The sequence below is a fragment of the Dromiciops gliroides genome, chromosome 6 (genome assembly GCF_019393635.1).
Source record: "Dromiciops gliroides isolate mDroGli1 chromosome 6, mDroGli1.pri, whole genome shotgun sequence".
Classification (NCBI taxonomy): Eukaryota; Metazoa; Chordata; class Mammalia; order Microbiotheria; family Microbiotheriidae; genus Dromiciops; species Dromiciops gliroides.
The window spans coordinates 244231613-244250610 of NC_057866.1; the positions used below are offsets into that span (position 1 = coordinate 244231613).

Sequence of the window (18998 nt, forward strand, 5' to 3'; positions counted from 1 at the left end):
GAAATTTGTGAGGAAAATACCTGAACATCACTCCCATCTTGAACTGGTTCAAGGATCCCCTCTTAGAATAATGCTTTTACATGCATAGAATAAAATATATAGGATTACAAAGGAAACCAATTGTGTGGAAATACAATTATTGAAAAAAATAAGTTCACGGACTTCAGGGTAATAATTAATGATAATAACAATAATGCCATTTTTATAGCTTCTGCTATGCTAGGTACTTTACAAATATTATCTCACTTGATCCTCATATCAACACAACCTGGAGGATAGGTGCTATTATTACCTTCATTTTACATATGAGAAAACAGAGGCAGAGGCTGAGTGACTTGCCCCGAGGTCATACAGCTAGTATGTGTGTGAGGCTGGATTTGACCACAGATCTTCCTGGCTCCAGATCCAGCACTCTATCTACTGCTGTACCTAGATGCCCCAAACCCCTTATTTTAAAGCAGCTCTCAACCCAGCTGTGGCTGCCCATCCGGCACAGATGTTGTCCCTATTCTCCCACCAGTTTGCCCCAAGAAGACTCACTTAATGTGCTGGGAACAGGGTGTTGTGCTGGTGGTAGGGAAGGGTTAGGAGCTTCTCTGCTTCTAGCAGAGCACCCAGGCTTATCTCTTTCTCTTACCACATGGCCAGCCTATTTACTGAATCACTCATGCATTTCTTTGGTGACATCTTTTGTTCTGCTCCTTCCTAATTTCTGGTTTGCAATGTAATATGCAACATTTCCTTGATCACCATTCAATTTCGGTTATTCAGAGACTATAGAATTCCTTCAGTGACCACCCTAAATGGCACAATTAAGGAGAAGAGATAGACTTAATTTAATAAAATCATCTCAGTTCACAATAGAAAAATTGAGTTCTTCATTAGGGAACATGCATGGCCCTTGTGTTCCTGAAAATGGTACTGTCAGATAAATCAGATTATCTCATATCTCTTCAATTCAAAGGTGTATGGTAAATTTCAGGGCCATAACTAGTGATTCTGGTGCCCAGGGCAAGACCACAAAATGTGTTCTTTCATGTATCAGCTAAAAGGTGTCTTCAGATAAACTTTTTAAAAAAAATTTGGGGGGTTCTCTTAATTTTTTATTCATTTTGAATTCAAATATAAAAAGACAAAAAAATTTCCACGTATACAGCACAATACAAAAAGAAGATTCAATATGAATATAAAATGAAGATTGAGTATTTTAGTTTACTTTTTTTGTTGCAAAACTATGTAATAAGTACTATACATTGTTTCCAAAGCTACCCTGCTTTTCTGTGCTTCCAAGTTTTCTTTTATACATATACATATGTATGTACAGGTATATATGTATGTATGTATGTATGTGTGTGTGTACACATAAACACCTATATACACACACACATATATACGTATGCATATAGATACACACACACACACACATATATATATATATATATAAAATACTACACATACTTGTATTTATCAGTTATTTCTCTGGAGACAGATAGCATCTTTCTTCATAGGCCCTTTGTAGTTGATGTGAGTATTTATAATACTCAAAATGACAGTCATTCACAGTTGTTCTTAGAACAATATTGCTGTTACTCTATACAACATTCTCTTGCTTCTGCCCATTTTCAGATAAAAACAGATTAGATTGGGGAAAAGAGAGACCTTGGGGAAATAGCATGTACCTTGGGACCTAAGGCCTCCTGGAGGGGAGAGGTCCTGGGATGCTAGCTCATTGGGAGAGACAGAGAGACCTGAGGACATTTGCTATTACTGTTTGAGTAAACAGGGAAGTGTTGGGCCAGGAAGAGGTTCAACTTGGTGGGCCACCACAGGAAGGAAAATAGGTATCATCTGGAATTGATGTGTTTTAACCAGTTTTTCTAACTAGGTGCTAATCTCATCTATTTCTACCTCCTGAAGAAATTCAAGGGATTATCTATCATCAGTGCCTTCCAAACTGTGGGGCCCTGAACAAAGCACCAGCTGCCCCCACCCTGGTTATGGCTCTGGAAAATGTGTAGGGGTATTAAACTCTGAAACTGAGTATTTGGGGAGGATAAAAACATTTTATTTGGACAGTATGTGTGTGTATATATGTGTACATATATACATATATATATATTTCTCTATGTATTGATATAATGCAGAAAAATGTAAATGTATCAGTAACACCTATTTCCATTCGGCTAACAGAAGACATTCAAGAGTCCTATTGGAAGCAATGACATTAGAGAAACGGTCGTTATCGTCATTGGCGCACTTATCAGGAAATTGTGTCAGAATGAAGCCTGCAAAGCCCCAGTAAGTGACAGTCATTTTGCTGATTTCTTTTACAATCTGTCAGTCATCCAGCAAGTGCTATGTGCCTAACATTGTAGGGCCTTAAGTACGGATTTGTTCTTGAATATAGATAAGGCTTCATGAGAACCCTTGAGGACAGATGTCAATCCACTAGAAATTCAGTTTCCACAATGGAAACCTTTTATTTAGTTACTTCTAATGACTTAGAAGTTGTATGCATCTTTGATGTGTGCATTTTGGTTTCATATGATAAAAGCCTCTCCATTTGCTTGAGAAATCTGCCTCTTTTCTGCATGTTCATTTTTTTAAATTAAAGTTTTGCTGATTTCCTCTGGGTTTTTTTGTTTTGTTTTGTTTTTGTGAGGCAGTTGGGGTTAAGTGACTTGCCCAAGGTCACACAGGTAGTAAATATCAAGTGTCTGAGGCCGAATTTGAACTCAGGTCCTCCTGACTCCAGGGCCGGTGCTATATCCACTGTACCACCTAGCTGCCCCTTCCTCTTGTTTTTAAATCATAATTGTTTCTCAGGATGGCACATCTCTCCCCCACCCCCACATGCACTTGCCTAGCTAGTGGACTTTTCCTTCTAACAAAGGAAAAAACACAGTTAAGCAAAACTAAATGACAGTGCAGTTGTCTGATAGCCTAATCTCCCCATGTGCATCCGCACTGGTCCAATAAAAGGAGAAGGTTCATTTCCTTTTCTCAAGAGCTAAAATTAGTCAGGACACTTAGATGGTGTTTGGGTTTTTGTCATTGTGCATCTTCTTTTCTCAGTCCTGTGTATCTGAATTCCTCATATTCAGTTTTTATTTTGGTCTAATAATATTCTGCTTCATTTATATACAATTGTTCAGCCATGCCCCAATTAACGGGGACCTGACTTCTAGGTTTTTTTGTTAATACAACAAGTTTGCTATGAATATTTAATTACATCTAGAATTTTTCTTTCTGTCTTTGTTGTCCTTATGATATATGCCCAGTTGTAGGATCAGGGACTATGAACAGTTCAGTGACTTTTATACATAATTACAAATAGTTTCCCAGAATGTTTGGAATAATTCATAGCTCTACCTATGACATATGACTATACAAATCTTTTCACAGTCTTCCAACACTGTTTCCATCTTTTTTTTTTCATTTTTGACAATTTGCTGGGTGTGAGGTGGAACCTTGGAGTTGTTTTAATTTGCATTTTTCTGATTATTAGTGATACATTGGGAGATGGTGCTCGCTCTCATATGTTTATGTCAGTTCTCTACCTCTGGGATATCAGACTTTTATTAGTAATACAAAGATTCCCCGCCACCGCCCCTCCCCCAAGTTGCCAGTCCTTCTTATCCTTGCCACATCAATTTTGTGGATGCAAAAATTTTTATAAATTCTCCGTATTCTAAAATGTTCTCTATCCTCTTTTACAAGCTCTCCTATCCCTTCATTAAGAATTCTCCACAGGGGCAGCTAGGTGGCGCAATGGGTAAGGCACCAGCCCTGGATTCAGGAGTACCTGAGTTCAAATCCGGTCTCAGACACTTGGCACTTACTAGCTGTGTGACCCTGGGCGAGTCGCTTAACCCCCATTGCCCCGCAAAAACAAAAACAAACAACAAAAAAAGAATTCTCCACGTAGCAATAGCAAGTAGAGCAAACAAGATACTGTCTTCTGTTCTCGTTTTTTATGATGCACTTTTATATTCAAATCTCTGTGTTCTGTTAAGAAAACACACACACATGCAGCTTCCTGTCAGGGATGACTGAAAAGAAGAAAGGCCAGATTGATCAACATCAAACAAAGCTGTTCTTTCTGCTCTGCAGATGTTGAGCTCATAAAAATATATGCTTTCCCCCTCCCCTGCCCACGTTAAAATTTCAAAGCCAGTTTCAACTGTTCTGTCCGTTCCCTCTGAGACAGACATCACTACAAGGTTTCACTTACTGAGGGGTGCCATTAACAGCCAGACTAGTGGGGTTTGAAACAGAGAGGGCTCAGAAACATGTACACAGGTGCTGCTTTAACTGCAAGGAGAGTTAAAGGTCCCTCAAATTGGAATCCCAATCCCATTGGCCTTTTGCTTATCTTCTAATGTCATCTAGTGATGGCTGAGAAAGGCAGAGAGCCCTAGAGAGCCACCCCTGGAGCCAGAGACCTGGCTTCAAGTTCTGCCCCGAGCCACTGTGGCACCTTTCAGTGCCCTGGGCAGCTCTCTGAGGCTTTTAGCTGCAGAGAAGGCGCCTCTGGGACATCCTCGACCTGCACTGGCAGAGGGACCTTATACCAGTGACTTCAGAGCCCCAGTCCCCATCCATCTGAGGGAGGTTAGGGAGTGAAAGAAGTTCTGGGTGAGGGGAAGACTAGTCATGAGGGCTCTTTTCTCTTCTTTTTACTTACATTATGGCTTCCTTGTCATTTCGATGTGATTTCCTTAGCTTAGACTTGCTTCCTTTGTTCTAAGAATGAGCAGATTGGAGGGACCCTGCACAGAGTGTCTGGCCTCAGATACTTACTAGCTGGCTGACCTCGGGCAAGTCATTTAACCTCTGTTTGCTTCAGTTTCCTCAACTGTAAGACAGTTATTGTTGTTGTTGTTTGTCCTTCGTTGTGTAAATTGTATTTAAGGAAGGCTGTGCAAAGTCAGCAACCTCACTCCCTCCTCCAGCGGCAAAATAGATATCAGGACCATCAGAGATGGCCCTGGATGTTTTAAGGCAATTGGGGTTAAGTGACTTGCCCAGGGTCACACAGCTAGTAAGTGTCTGAGGTGAGATTTGAACTCAGGTCCTCCCTACTTTAGGACCAGTGTTCTATCCTGGGCCACCTTGCTGCTCCAGAGTTATTGAAGGGATCAAATAAGATAGTAATTGTAAAGCCTGGTACATAGTAAGATATACGTATGTGTGTATGTATGTCTTGTGTGTGTGTCATGCATATACACATGTACATATATGCATATACTCAGATGCATACATATGCGCACATATATCTACACACATATACATATATATGTTAGCTATTATGATGAAGGTTTTGTTTTTCTTGCTTTCTCAGTGTGTATTGGGATAGGGATGATGAGAGGAAGAAAATGCAATCCCATAAATAAAATAAATTTGAATTAAAAAACCTATATCTGATATGTGTGATATCTGTACAAACCACACTTGAAGCTGGGTTGAATTTCCAAAACACTAGCAAGTCTTGGAGGTGTTCCAAATGCACCAATTGCTGATAGAATCTAAGACCCCTGAGAGCAGGGTAGGTTTCATTTTTTATATTTGCATCCTCAACACCTAACACCATACCTGGCACATAAGTGCTTAATAAATATTTGTTGACTGATTGATATCATTAAAATGTTATGTGATTCACCACGTGGGCACTATGACAATTCCTGCTTTAGAAATAGTTTTCCATTCAATAAACATTTGCTTAACATTCACCATGTGACAGGGACAACTAGGTACTATATATAACCACACCTATTTTATAAAAAATTATCTACCTTCAAGGAGCTTACATTCTACTTGTTTGTGAGTCCATTGAGCATGAAAAATAGGACTTTGCACATTCAGAATTATGTCTGAACATTAGACCTATTACCAGTGATGTTCCCTGCTTCTAAAAATGCCTCAGGATATTGTTTTGAAACAGTGAGCTTAACTCAGATCAGTGGCTGTTGTGTCTGGGAGAAATGTCCTAATTTGCTTATTCAAGTGAAGTGTAAAGAACATTGTTCGAGAAATAAATGATGGAACATGAGATGGGACATGAGCTTTTCTGGGAATCTGGGGCAGGGGGAGAAAGCTTCAATAGCCAATGTCTCTCCCAACCCATAGTACACATTCTTGAAATGGTGTCCATATTCTCTTTAGGCTGTAGCTGAAGCCAAAAAGCTGATCCTGGGAGGCCTTGAAAAGGCGGCCAAAAAGGAGGATATTAAGATGTATTTGTTAGCGCTGAAGAACGCTCTTCTTCCTGAGGGGGTCCCCCTGCTGTTGAAATATGCTGAGTCAGACGACGGGCCCATCAGCCACCTGGCAGCCACAGCTCTGCAGAGATATGAGAGCTCTTTCATCACTAATGAGGTGAGAGGAGTTACCGGATGGCCCTGAATTCCCCAAGTCCACCTGCTCTGTCACTTAAAGCCCTCCACCACTCTAGCCAAATTGTCCTTCTCTCTCTCACATCCCCATCCCCAGGCCTTTGCATATGTGCTCAAGTGGCTGCTGTTAGTTTGTATTGATTCTGTATACATTGATTTCTGCCCGTGTTGTTTCCCTGGATAGCGTGTAAGCTCTCTGTGGACAGGGACTGCTTCGTTTTTGTACCACCACCACTGAGCACACTGCCTGGCAAACGGCGGCTCTTTAGAAACGTTAATGAATTGATTGAATTTAAGGGAAATGCAAATCAACCTCCCTCAGTCCAGCCTGGTTTTCCTCATAATCATAGTCTGTCATCTGTATTATAGACAGCTCTAACAAAGAATTTTGGACTCTTCTAGTGCCCACTGCCCTGTTTTCAGTTGTCTCTGTCCCCCACCCCCCACCACAGGCACCGTCACAGACCATTGTGCAGTATCATGGCACGCCATGGGAGCCTGAGCACAGAAGGCAGAGCCGTAAAGGGAGAGCTCTCCAGTGGCTGGCGCGCTTCACGCATGACCAGTAACACGAAGCAAAGCCTGGACGTTTTTTAAAAACGTCAATCATTTTAGAAGCATAATTAATTTGGTTCAAATGAACGTTTATTTGGTGCCTCCTACGTGGGTGACTGCACTAGGCTCTGGAAATGCGGACAAAAACCAAAGAGTCCCTGCCCTCACTTTCATTCTGCTTGGAACCTAACGCGTGCACACGCAAGGAAACAACCAAACATGCAAAAGAGATACAAAGTCCTGGGGCGAGGAGGAGCACCTGCCTCTCTTGTAGGACAGGGCGGCCGAGCCAACTCTTGGCTGCTTCTGCACCAACATCCCACAGCCCTTTGAGCCACTTCTCCGCCCTCATCACCTTTCCCCTGGGCTTCTGTAATGGCCTCCTGATGGGTCTCTGGGATAAAATACAAATAAGCTTGTTTAGTATTTAAAGCCTGTTCTCACAATCTGGACCACTCAAATTCTGTCTTCTTGGCAAGCTGACCTACTTGCTAGCCTCCTTCGTGAATCTCCCCAAAGCATAGAGTGTTCTGCATCTCTGCACATCTCCTAGAATCCAAGGAGACGGCAGTACTTGGGACCAGGGGCATATGTGGAGGAGGTGGCCTTGATGACAAGAGCCCGCTTCCTCTGATAGAGAGGTGGTTTTGAAGTGAGAACGGGGGAGGAGGATGGCAGGGTAGACGGTGGCCATTTTTTCAGTAAGGATATGTTGGGGTCATCTATTGAGAGTACAGGAAGAAGGGACATGGTACAGAGCAGGGCTTCTTTAACTTTTGCACTCGTGACCCCTTTCTGCCCAAGAAAGGTTTATGAGACCCGGGTATGTAGCTATATAGAATAGAATACATAACCTCTACTGTGGCCAAATTTCTCACGACCCCCACGTTCAGTTACACGACCTCTCTATGGGGTCTCAACCCCCAGTTAAGAAGCTTTGCTATAAATGATGAGAAGCGGAAGAGAAAGATGTGGCGCGATGCTATGGGGACTGATAGTCAGTTAAGGAAGAGCGAAAGGACTGGTGGGTAGCAGTGAGGGCCCCAACTGAAGTTAAGCCATAGAGCTTTTTAGCGGGCCCAATTAGGAAAGTAGTTGTGCCCTCTCTCACCTGGTTTTGTGATGGGGCCAAATCCAGGACTGGCCTTTGGAACAGGAACAAGTTTGATAGAACAAAGGGGCAAGTGATCAGGGGCAGATTGTTTAGACTTAAGAAAAGGATGGGGAAAATGTTAATAACAAACTATCCTTAAATGTGTGTCTTGCATACTCTGCCCCCACCCCAAACAGTTGTTAAACATTTCTCAGCACACCATTTGGTCACACCCTTCCCAGTAGCATTGGTAGCTATGCCCCAAAGTTCAGATCAGACATGATTTGATTATCCTTTCCTGTGCAAAAGGTGAAAAAGACTAGGGGTAGCCAAGAATCCTGGTCCTGGGCAGGAGGCAAGACGGTAGAGGCTCTGTCAGGGGCTAGGTGGCCTGATAGTAAGGGTCAGAGAAGAAGGGAAAAAGCCTGTGTCTCTAATCCCATTAGTAATAGAGAGCTACGCTGCAGCGTCTGACCAGGGGCCCACCTCTAGTCTTGGTTGGATCTTTCTCCCCCTAGATTGTGGGGTGGGAGGCAAGGGTAGGTCCCTCTCCTGGTACAAAAGCCCGGGGGTCAGAGGTTAGAGGCCTAGGCCTGGGCCTCACTTATGGTGGAGCCTGGGGCCAGGATCTCCTCTGCATTATCAGTGCTGCAGGAACAGCAGCTAAATCCTTGGGATTGCCCAGCAAGGCAAGCCAACGGCATATTTTTTCTACTGTAATTTATATAAAATGACATCACTTGCTGCCGAGGCCTTTTTTCCTTTCCATCAAGGCAAAGGCTTTTTGCTAGACATTTTTGTCATTTATTCTTTCTCTTATTTGTGTGGTTTATTAGCCACTCTTACAAAGTTAGACAGGATGTAGACGTTGAGAGAGCCATTGTGCTTGCTGAGAAGCCCGTCTTACTTCTTCTCTTGTGTGTGCATGTGTGTATGTGCGCATGCGCATGTATGTGTATGAGTGTGTGTACGCATGCGTGTGTGTACATGTGTGCGTGTGCATGTGCATGTGCATGTGCATGCACGCGCGCTCGAGTGCTCCAGATAAGTGTGACACTGCTAGTTTATCCTGAGCCTTTCACCCTAGACCCCTCCCAGGTGATTTCAGTGTCTAAAGCAGATGCCAGGAGTAGCAGGAATGAGGGAACCATGAATAGAAAAAGGAAAACAAACATTCTAAAGGCCTGGCACAGTGTTCAGCACAGAGCAGGCTCCCAGCTACCATTTATCTGGCATTTTAAAGTTTACAAACCACTTTACAGATATTATCCCATTTGATCCTCACAGCTACTCTGCGAGGGTAGGTGCTATTAGATATTCCATTTTATAGATGAGGAAACTCAATTTCCCAAAGGTTAGTGTGTGGCACCTAGACACCTCAAATGCTTGTTGACTACTAATACTAATAAATAGGCATTTATGTGGTGCTTTTATGGTTTGTTAAAGCAATTTTACATGTAGTTATCTCATTTAATCCCTCATAGTAACCCTATTAATATCTCCATTTTACAAGTGAGGGAACTGAAGCTGAGAAGTCAAGTTATTTGTCTAAGGTAACACGACAATAAATGGCTGAGGGCAGGATTTGAACTCAGACTCCCTTGACTTTGTCAGGTTCTCTAGGTTTGTGCCACCTCGCAGCACTCTCTGAAAACAAAACAAAAAAAACATGTGTGACCCCAAAATGCTGCATTCGTTTCCTGCATGGTAGGCTTTCTTGGTGACGGGGTGGGAAGGATAAAAGACCAAGGAAAACAGGAAAGAAGCATCATTTGAGAATAGTGCCAGTGAACCGGGGATGAAATGCCCAGTCTTGCCAGATCCCAGCTGCCCTGTAGCTTGAATGGAAATGGGAGGGCCAAGAGCCAGCTCTGCTCTGACAAAAGCGGATCATCCTCTGCCCCAGGTGAAGATCGTCTTGAACAGGATTTACCACCAGAATCGGAAGATCCATGAAAAGACAGTGCGTTACCACCGCGGCCCTCCATCCCTCCTGAATAACAACCCTTCTTACATGGAAGTCAAGAACCTCCTGCCTTTCTATTGGCGAGCTCCCCCAAAGAAATGAACAAGTACATGCTCTCTGTCGTCCAGGACATCCTGCGCTTTCAGTTACCTGCCAGGTAGGTTGCCCAGAACCAAAGACTAGGCTGAGAGTCTGATGAAGATGGTGTGGAGCAGCCTGGAGATTTCAACCTTGGGGAGGCAGAGGCCCCAAAACACGAATACATTCATTCCCTTAGATCTTCGCTGTGTGAGCCAAGGGACCTCGGGATTGCTGCAGGGCAGTGCCCGGGAAAAAAAGGCAGAGCTCAGAGAAGACGGGGTCAAATCCCCACGGTCCCTCGGGGAGTTAGTGGTGGAGCTGAGGCTTCTTGTGCTCTCCCAGTGACCTGGGACTCTGATTCCTGCCATATTGCTTCCTTTTGCATTTTCTGCTGGGATCATCTATATATGGGGGCTGGTGGGGACAGCCTTGTGCGATGGACAGAGAACTGACCTCACAGCCAGAAAGACCAACTTTCATAGCTTTGGGGGTCGTCTGGGGGCTTGGGGAACATGGGAAGGACCAGACTCTGATTTTGTTGGTATAGGGCACTTCCAATGAGGAAACCCCCTCTCCTCTTTGACCTTTATCTTAGAGAGTTGTCTATTGCTCTGCTCCAGAGGTTTGATGGAGCCAGCTCGAGGCAACAGTTCCCTTGTCAGAGAGAACAGCTCAGAATGCTCCAATGTCACAAATCAGGGCTGGAGAACATGTTCTTAATGTGCCCTTCATTCTCACTCGCTAAGTATGTAGCAGCCAATCCCTCCCGCTTCATGAAGCCAGCATACATTGGAGGAAGTGCTTGGAGGCGGGCCTTCCTGTCTCTCTCTACTGCGCCACACTGCCTCTCTTTCCAGCCGGTCCTAGTATGGAACCTTAAAGATACAAAGTAAGGCCAGGTAGTGAAATGCAAAGAGCACAGGACTGGGCCGGTCACAAGAGACCTTGGCTCGGTCCCCACCTCACCGAGGGACCCTGGGCAAACTGCAGCCTCTCTGAGCTTCAGTTTCTTCTTCTGGAGGAATAGATTTACATAAACTAAGAAAACTGTGGGGGATGGTCAAGAAGTCACTGTACTATGCTCGAGGTCAAACCACATGGCCGGCACATAGTAGGCACTTGTTTGGTGAAAGAGACTGACTAAGAAGCAGCGGGTACAAAGGACAGGCAGAGTTCAGTTGGAAAGAAAAACCTCCTTACAACTGGGGCTCCAGGTTTCCCCACAGGGAATCTCTTCAAACAGAGACCATTCAACCAGTTTTTGAAAACTTTATTGAAAGGCTTATTCATGGGTTGGACAAAATGGTTTCTGCCTGCGCCCCCCCCCCCCCCCATTGGACTCTTAGGAATCCATATGATACAGCAGCAGGGACAGAGCAGTCGACCAGCGGCAGGAAGACCTGAGTACAAATGTAGCCTGATGAGATAACATGTGCAAAGCACCTTGTCAGCCTTAAAGTGCTGTATCCGTAAATAATACGCAGATAAAGTGCCATATGAAATGTTGTTATTACGGTGATGGAGAGCGCCCCAACGTAAGATAGTCCCTCAGGACGTGTCCCTTTAGGACATCTCTATCCTGGGGTAAAAGCTAAACTTAAGACTTGAAAAAAAAATCCATACCTCTCCTCAGCAATTCCATTACCTAGTGATCTCCTAAGAGAAGGTCTATGGGTCATAGATTTGGTCCTGGCAAGGACCTTCTACTGGTGTCCTCATTTTGCAGATGAGGATACTGAGGCCCACGGTGGTTAAGTAACTTGCCCAAGGTCATACTGGTAGCATAATTTGAACTTGGGTCCTATAGATTTCAAAGGCCACTCACTTTCATTCTACCAGTATCCTAGACTGTCTGTGCTTTGGTACATCTTCCACACAAAGGATTCAATAATCCTACCCTCATTTTCCTCGTGCAAGTTGTATCCTATTAATGGGATGCAGCCACCAAATTGGCTTCAGCAGGTTCAGGTTCTACTGGATACCTTCTCACAACTCACTTTTGCATTGAATTAATTACCCTCCCTTTTTGGGGGGGGTAGAGGTTCAGGGGGAGGTGATGGGGTTAAGTGACTTGTCCAGGGTCACACAGATAGTAAGTGTCTGAGGCCAAATTTGAACTCAGGCCCTCCCGACTCCAGAGCCTGTGCTCTGTCTACTGTGCCATCTAGCTACCCCAATTAATTTCCAAATATCAAAGAAACAGAAGATGTAAGCTCTAACATATCCTTTATCCAGCCTCTTCTTTACTCTCAAAATAGCATTAGGAGGATTTTGTCTTGCTTTTCTCTCGCTGCTCTGCCTCCCCCAATCCTAGCCAAATTTAACTTGGAAAAGATCCGTTTTGTTACCATTAAAATTCACACTTTCTCTTTTCATCTACTTCAGCAAAATGATCCGTCGAGTCCTAAAGGAAATGGTTGCTCACAATTACGACCGTTTCTCCAAGAGTGGCTCCTCCTCTGCCTACACCGGCTACGTGGAACGTATGTAACTGGACAGATGGTTCTCGGTCTTTTCTCCTCCCTCGGGATCGTCCATCTATTTGCTTTGGTGTGGTTGTTTTGTTGCTAACTCACGACCTGGATTTTTGTTGCCCTTAGGTGCTGCTCACTCGGCATCCACTTACAGCCTCGATATTCTCTACTCTGGCTCTGGGATTTTAAGGAGAAGTAACCTGAACATCTTCCAGTACTTGGAGAAGACTCATCTTCATGCTAGCCAGGTAATTCTCATTCCACGTGGAGAATTCCCATTTTCACTAAACAAACAATCAATGGGGCTGGGGACATTTACTGAAGGGGGCCCTTAGGGTGGTCATGATTTTGGTTGAAACCATGGTACAGTTCTCTGCAAGAGACTGATCATAACATCAAGAAATGTACTAGATATGTGTTTGACTTTTTAAAAAAAACAAACCTACTGAAACAATTCATGACTCCTAGACGCACATTATTCACAAAATATAAATTGTGCCCCTTGTCCCATTCACCTTTCCCACAATAGTTTGATTTATTTCCCTAGAACCCCAATTAATAAACGATTTGGGTGCTTTCCTCCTACCAGTACCCATGTTGCTAAGGAGTAGTACCAGACTTTCCTAGACTTACCTAACTTAATATGGACAACGCCTAAGAAGGTCAGCCATGTCTTCTCCTGGTATTTTCTAGAGCTGGGAAGAATAGAGCAAGCACTCAAACTGAATGGCCATTTTCAGACCGTCAGCCTCATCTTAAAAAGATGCGGGTCTCTTTTCATTGTCCCAAAACAACACTGATGAAAATACCTGCTTGGAAAGGTGAAACGTTTATTGTTCCACCTGCAAGTCAACCAGCGTGCTTTTCACAAAGTCCATGGTTGGCGCCACATTCACAGCAGAATCCTGAAAGGATGCACGGCCTGCCACAGCTGGTGCATTGTGGGGCTCCCACATTCCCAGGCTGGGGGAAAAGTCACAAAGGGACTTCCATAGTTAATACCTCCTTTTCTCTTTGCTTTTAATTTACAACACATAGCATCATAGACGGTTATATATAGGAAATGAATTTACATTACGATAGTGAAAAATCAAATCTCGTAAATGCTGAAAAATAAAGAAAAGATAATTTTCAAAAAGTTATTAAAACAGTGACTTTTGGCCCATTCTATACATGTTGATACAGTGTCAGCCCAGCAGACAGCATTTTACAATATGCTTTTTCATGTCCTTGGTGTTGCACAAGGCCCAATGAAAACCCAATGAAAAGCAAAGGGAAAGGAAGTCAAGTTTCCACATTTCAAAAGGAAAACACCAGACAGAGAGCTCCCAAGACCAGTCCCCATAGGCGATCAGGTTGGCTAAGCGCCCATACACCCCTCCCAACCCTGGCCCTCCCTCTCCACAGGACCCCTCTGCTCAGCATCCCTCTCACCACACAAACCAGGCTTAATCCTGTCAGGTGAATTTCTCCAGGATCCCTGCCAACTCTTCGGGAATCCAGCTGGGCTTACCAGCTGATCCCTTTCACCTAGGACACGCAAACTAACTCATGGAAGTGAGCGCTGTTTCCTAGATTTAGACTGCATCTTAATTAGCATGCTCATCTTCCAAGGGAAAATACAACTGTGAAAGCATCTGGTTATGAATTCAGCAGCCACACTGTGAACCTAAAGTACAAGGCAGGTGATCTTTGCCAAGTTCCTTTACCTCGTTTACTTACTCACTTACTCACCCCTTCCTTTTCCTCATCTACAGAATGAGCATATTGTACCAAACCATCTCTGGGGTCCCTGCTAGGTGTAGCTCTATGGTCAATGTGTTAGTTATGCTTTGATACTCCATGGCTTTGTGGTCTCAGCAGGAGTGAATTGCTCTCCCCAACAGTATAGACAAAGCACTTTCTCATCTGCCCAGTTCTTTCTCTTTGTCCTTCCCTAAAACCCCTTTGTGGGAGAAGGGAGTCAGTCTCTCTCCCTCTCCCTCTCCCTCTCCCCTTCCCTCTCCTCCTCCCTCTCCCTCTCCCTCTCCCCTCTCCCTCTCACTCCTCCCTCTCCCTCTCCCTCTCCCTCTCCCTCTCCCTTCTCCCTCTCCCTCTCCCTCTCCCTTCCCTCTCCCTCTCCCTCTCCCTCTCCCTCTCCCTCTCCCTCTCCCTCTCCCTCTCCCTCCCTCATATAACAGAGACCTTCCTCTAGATCAGGTGTTCTTAACCTGAAGTCTACCAGACCCCAGGATAGATTTCAGGTGTGGTCCATGAAGTTGGGTAGAAAAAAAAGGCATCTTTATTTTTACTAATTTCTAATTGAATTCTAACATTTCCTTCAGTTATTTAAGTAGATTATTCTGGAAAGGATTCCAGGATGCCAAAGGAGTCACAAATAAGGCTAAGACCTTCTGCTCTAGATGCTTGACCTTTTGGGTGGCCACATGGGCTATGCAGATGCTAACTGCTGTGGCCATGTCACCTACCCACTATACTGTGTCCTTCCTGGGTAGCCAGGCTGTGGATGTAATAGCAGCGTTTCTCTCTCTAGGTGGTTATTGAAGCTCAAGGATTAGAAGCCTTAATCGCAGCCACCCCTGATGAGGGGGAAGAGAACCTTGATTCCTTTGCCGGCATGTCTGCCATCCTGTTTGACGTCCAGCTAAGACCTGTCACCTTTTTCAATGGATACAGCGACTTGATGGCCAAAGTTCTGTCGGCGTCAGGAGACCCTGTCAGTGTGGTGAAAGGACTTATCCTTCTGACTGACTATTCACAGGTAATGACCAAGGCCGTCATCGCTCACCTCCATCTCTGCCTGGTTCTCACCTTCTGCCTCTTTTCTTTCTCGATCATCAGTGAGTACGGAGGAAGCTCTTACTCATTTGTACATTTACTCAGAAAGGTCCTTCTCCTTCTTCAGCACAGAGGGAAAATATTCGTACTGACGGGACAAAGGAAGTATGGAGGAAGCCACCTTTGGTGTCATGACGCAGGCCTGGTCCTGTGCCCTTGGTTTTGCCAGGCAAGAGAGTTTAGAGCAAAGTCTGGCCTGAGGGACAGTCAGTCAATCAAAGAGGTGACATCAAAATTCACAGCTGCTGCTGCTGCTAATCTTGACCCTTGCTCGACCAGTGACTTTGCCAATGCAACAGAAAAATCACTAACTATAGCATCAGGACCAGGATTCAAATCTTGCCTCTCTCTACATCTGTGTGCATTTGGGCAAGCCATTTAACCTCTGTTGACTCAGTTTCCTCATCTGTATATCTGGGATTAGACCAGATGGTCTCAATGGCTCCTTCTCGCTCGAGGTCAGTGGTCCTAAAATTCACTCCAGGATCACATTTCATGAAGACTTTAAATAAAATTTACTCATGTTAGTAAAGTGTCAAATGGCTCCCCCTCCTACTCCAACATTTGTGGAGAAGGGGATTGTTTTCTTATCATTTGCTTGATCCCCCTCTTCTTCATAAAGGACTTTAGAAACCTCCCTACTTAGCTCACAGTCTGATAACAGGGAGAAAAAACCTATCCTCATGGTCAGACTTCACTTACCCGAGATGCTAATGAGTAAAGAAGGTTAAAGAGGAGGCTTTTAGAAAATCTTTTTGGTTTAAACCTTTTGCCAAAAATATTTTTGAAGTGTATCAGTCCAGATTTGTGACTTTTTTAGTCTGAAACCCTCGTGGTATCATGGCATAGATGTAGACAGGGATGTGTAGGTAAATGTTTAACAACCGGCTTTTGGGAAGAGAGGCAGGAAATGTACATAACATACTCGAACATTATTAACAAGTTTTTCCATCACTATCAAATACAGATAATCAACAAAATGATCAATGAAGCCCTGATTTGTAGGATTAACAATTGCCGAGTTATAAACACTTAGGCCGAAATGTTAGCAGTAGGCTCCCATGATCTAGGGAGAATTGGATCCAACACATGCCCAGGTGTAGCTGTAGAAGATGATTGGGTTGTATAGTTGGGAATGTTAAGCTTTCCTCTTTTTGTCGGCCGGACATTTCTGTTGGTTTATTCGTGTTGTTAACTTAAAAAAATAAATGCAAAGCTCTGGACTGGGAATCATCAGAGCCAGTAGTAGCGCCTAACTCATGGGGCTGTGATGAGGTTCAAATGAGATAATACTGGCAAAGTATTTAGCACAGTACCTGCGCACAGTGGGAGCTTAATGAATGCTTGTCCCTCCCCCCTCCCCATCTCTCTCTCTTCATGACCTTGGTTCCATCCAATCCTTGAATCATTATTTCCTCACCTGTTAAATGAGAGGTGTAGAGTAGATATTTTCTAAGGCACTTCCAGCAGCTCAATCCTGCCATTTTCATTGGTTTTGTTACCACTTGTTTCTTTCAGCTAAAAGCTATACAGTATAGGCTTTTAGAACAGAATCATGGAATATAGAAAATATAAAAGCTGAGGGGATTGTTTGACTACAGCTCCCTCACAATGGGACCCTTCATCATATCAGAATATCGGCTTCAGTGAGAATGTCCTACTGATGATAGAAGACTCTTAAAGACAACCTGAGATGTATTTAGGCATTGCTCATGTTGGACAGCCAGTCAATCCATAAACATTTGTCAAGCGCTACTGTGCACCAGGCACTCTGCTAAGTGCCAAGGACACAGAGAGAGAGGAAAAAAAAAATGGGCCCTCTCTCAAAGATATCACAGACTGATGAAGGAGAAGACTTGAAGATAACTATGTACAGTGTGGGCCAAAGGTCATGATGTTTTCATTTTGGGGGGGGGGGTGAGGCAATTGGGGTTAAGTGACTTGCCCAGGGTCACACAGCTAGTAAGTGTTAAGTGTCTGAGGCTGGATTTGAACTCAGGTCCTCCTGACTCCAGGGCCGGTGCTCTATCCACTGTGCCACCTAGCTGCCCCAGTCATAATGTTTTAATAAATTTTTGAAAATTATTTTTTCTTTCTTTTTCACCATTTATGGGATTTGATTCTTCATATGTGATGTAAATTCATTTCCTATATATGCTGGATAAGATGCTATGTATGGTATTATAAATTAAAAGACCCCTTCATGACTTTTGGCCCAGCCTGTACAAAGCAAGCTAGATGTCGGATAAATAGGAGACAGTGAAGAGAAGGGAGGCATCAGCATGAATGGAGGGGACCACGCTGGAGAGGATGAGTCTCCAGACATCCCATCTCACTGAGTGTATCTTCTGTCCATGAAGGCCAGTCTGAAGACAGATGAGCTGGATCCAGATAAGAATCAGTCACATGCCAGCCATGATCTAGTGTATGAGTGAGTCAGGAGGAAAGATGGGCATATACCTCTTCCGTTAAACCAGAGCATGATGAGCAGACTTTCCCCAGGGTAAACTCTGACTCCTCTGGCAGGCCTCCAGCGACTGGAAGGCTACCATGTCTCTTGAGGCCCCGTCAACTTTGAAGAGCACACCAGTAACGGGTCAGCTCTCGTCTCCCAGGAGCAGGGGCACGTATCACTTTAGGTCAAGTGCTGATATTGAAGGAAAGTTGGGTAGCAAATGCCCTGCTGTCCTGAGCAGGCTCGATGGGGTTATTCTGTGCTGGGAGTATAGCTGCTGAGACAAAGTGAGCCATCTGGTTGGGAAGTCAGCTCATTGGTAGCTTCTCCTTGGCCAGGAAAGAAGCCGGCTACCAGATGTCAGCAGGGCAGCGAGCTAGCCGAAGTGCAGTGGTGAGGTATGTTCTGTGGTAGCATTGCTTACGTTTATGATGCACGTCATGGTGCCATCCGTGCGTTCCTTCACTGGCCCACACAAGAACCTCATGAGGTCGGTCAGGGGGCTGTTATCATCCCCATTTTAGATTTGAGGAAACCAAAGCTCGGGCAGGCTGGGTGACTTGTCCAGGGTCTCCCCAAGATCACAGAGCTAGTGAGTAGCCAAGCAGAAAGTGAACCAAGAGAGCATGTGAAACAAAAACATGCGATTGTCCTCAGAAGAGGGTTGAGGCGTCCAGTCAGTGAGGCATTGATTGTCTCAAGTACAATAATGCTTTGATGCTTCCCTCGCAGCGTCTCACAAAGCCATAACCCCAGGCACTCCCTCTATGCTAGGTGGCAGAGTAGAGAGATAGTAGATAGTGCTAGCCCTGGAATAATCAGGAAGACCCTGTGTCCAGGCTAGACACTCACCGTGTGTCCTAGGGCAAGCCATTTCATCTCTGCCTGCCTCCATTTCCTCATCATAATAAATGAGAATGATCATTGCACCCTACTCCCAGTAGTGTGAGGATCCACTGAGATCATTATAAAATGCTTTGCAGACCTTAAAGCACTAGATCAAATCTGTATAAAATGCTGCTCCTGTAAATAGGAAAGAACTTGCTTGCAATTCAGAAGATAAAGGGCTATTACTTTGTACTACACTATAATATGTCACAGTCTCTTTCATCAAGAAGAGTCCTCTGGCAGCCCTGCCATG

At 44.3% G+C, this 18998-nt stretch overlaps 1 protein-coding gene across 1 annotated transcript in view; it reads left to right on the forward strand.

Moving 5' to 3' along the window:
- LOC122732260 (microsomal triglyceride transfer protein) overlaps window positions 1-18998 on the forward strand; it is a 70189-nt gene that overhangs the window by 38099 nt on the left and 13092 nt on the right. Inside the window, 8 exon segments of the mRNA XM_043972345.1 lie at window positions 2191-2298; window positions 6166-6378; window positions 9950-10078; window positions 10080-10103; window positions 10105-10166; window positions 12476-12573; window positions 12691-12812; window positions 15098-15325. Coding sequence (XP_043828280.1) covers window positions 2191-2298; window positions 6166-6378; window positions 9950-10078; window positions 10080-10103; window positions 10105-10166; window positions 12476-12573; window positions 12691-12812; window positions 15098-15325 — 984 coding nt within the window.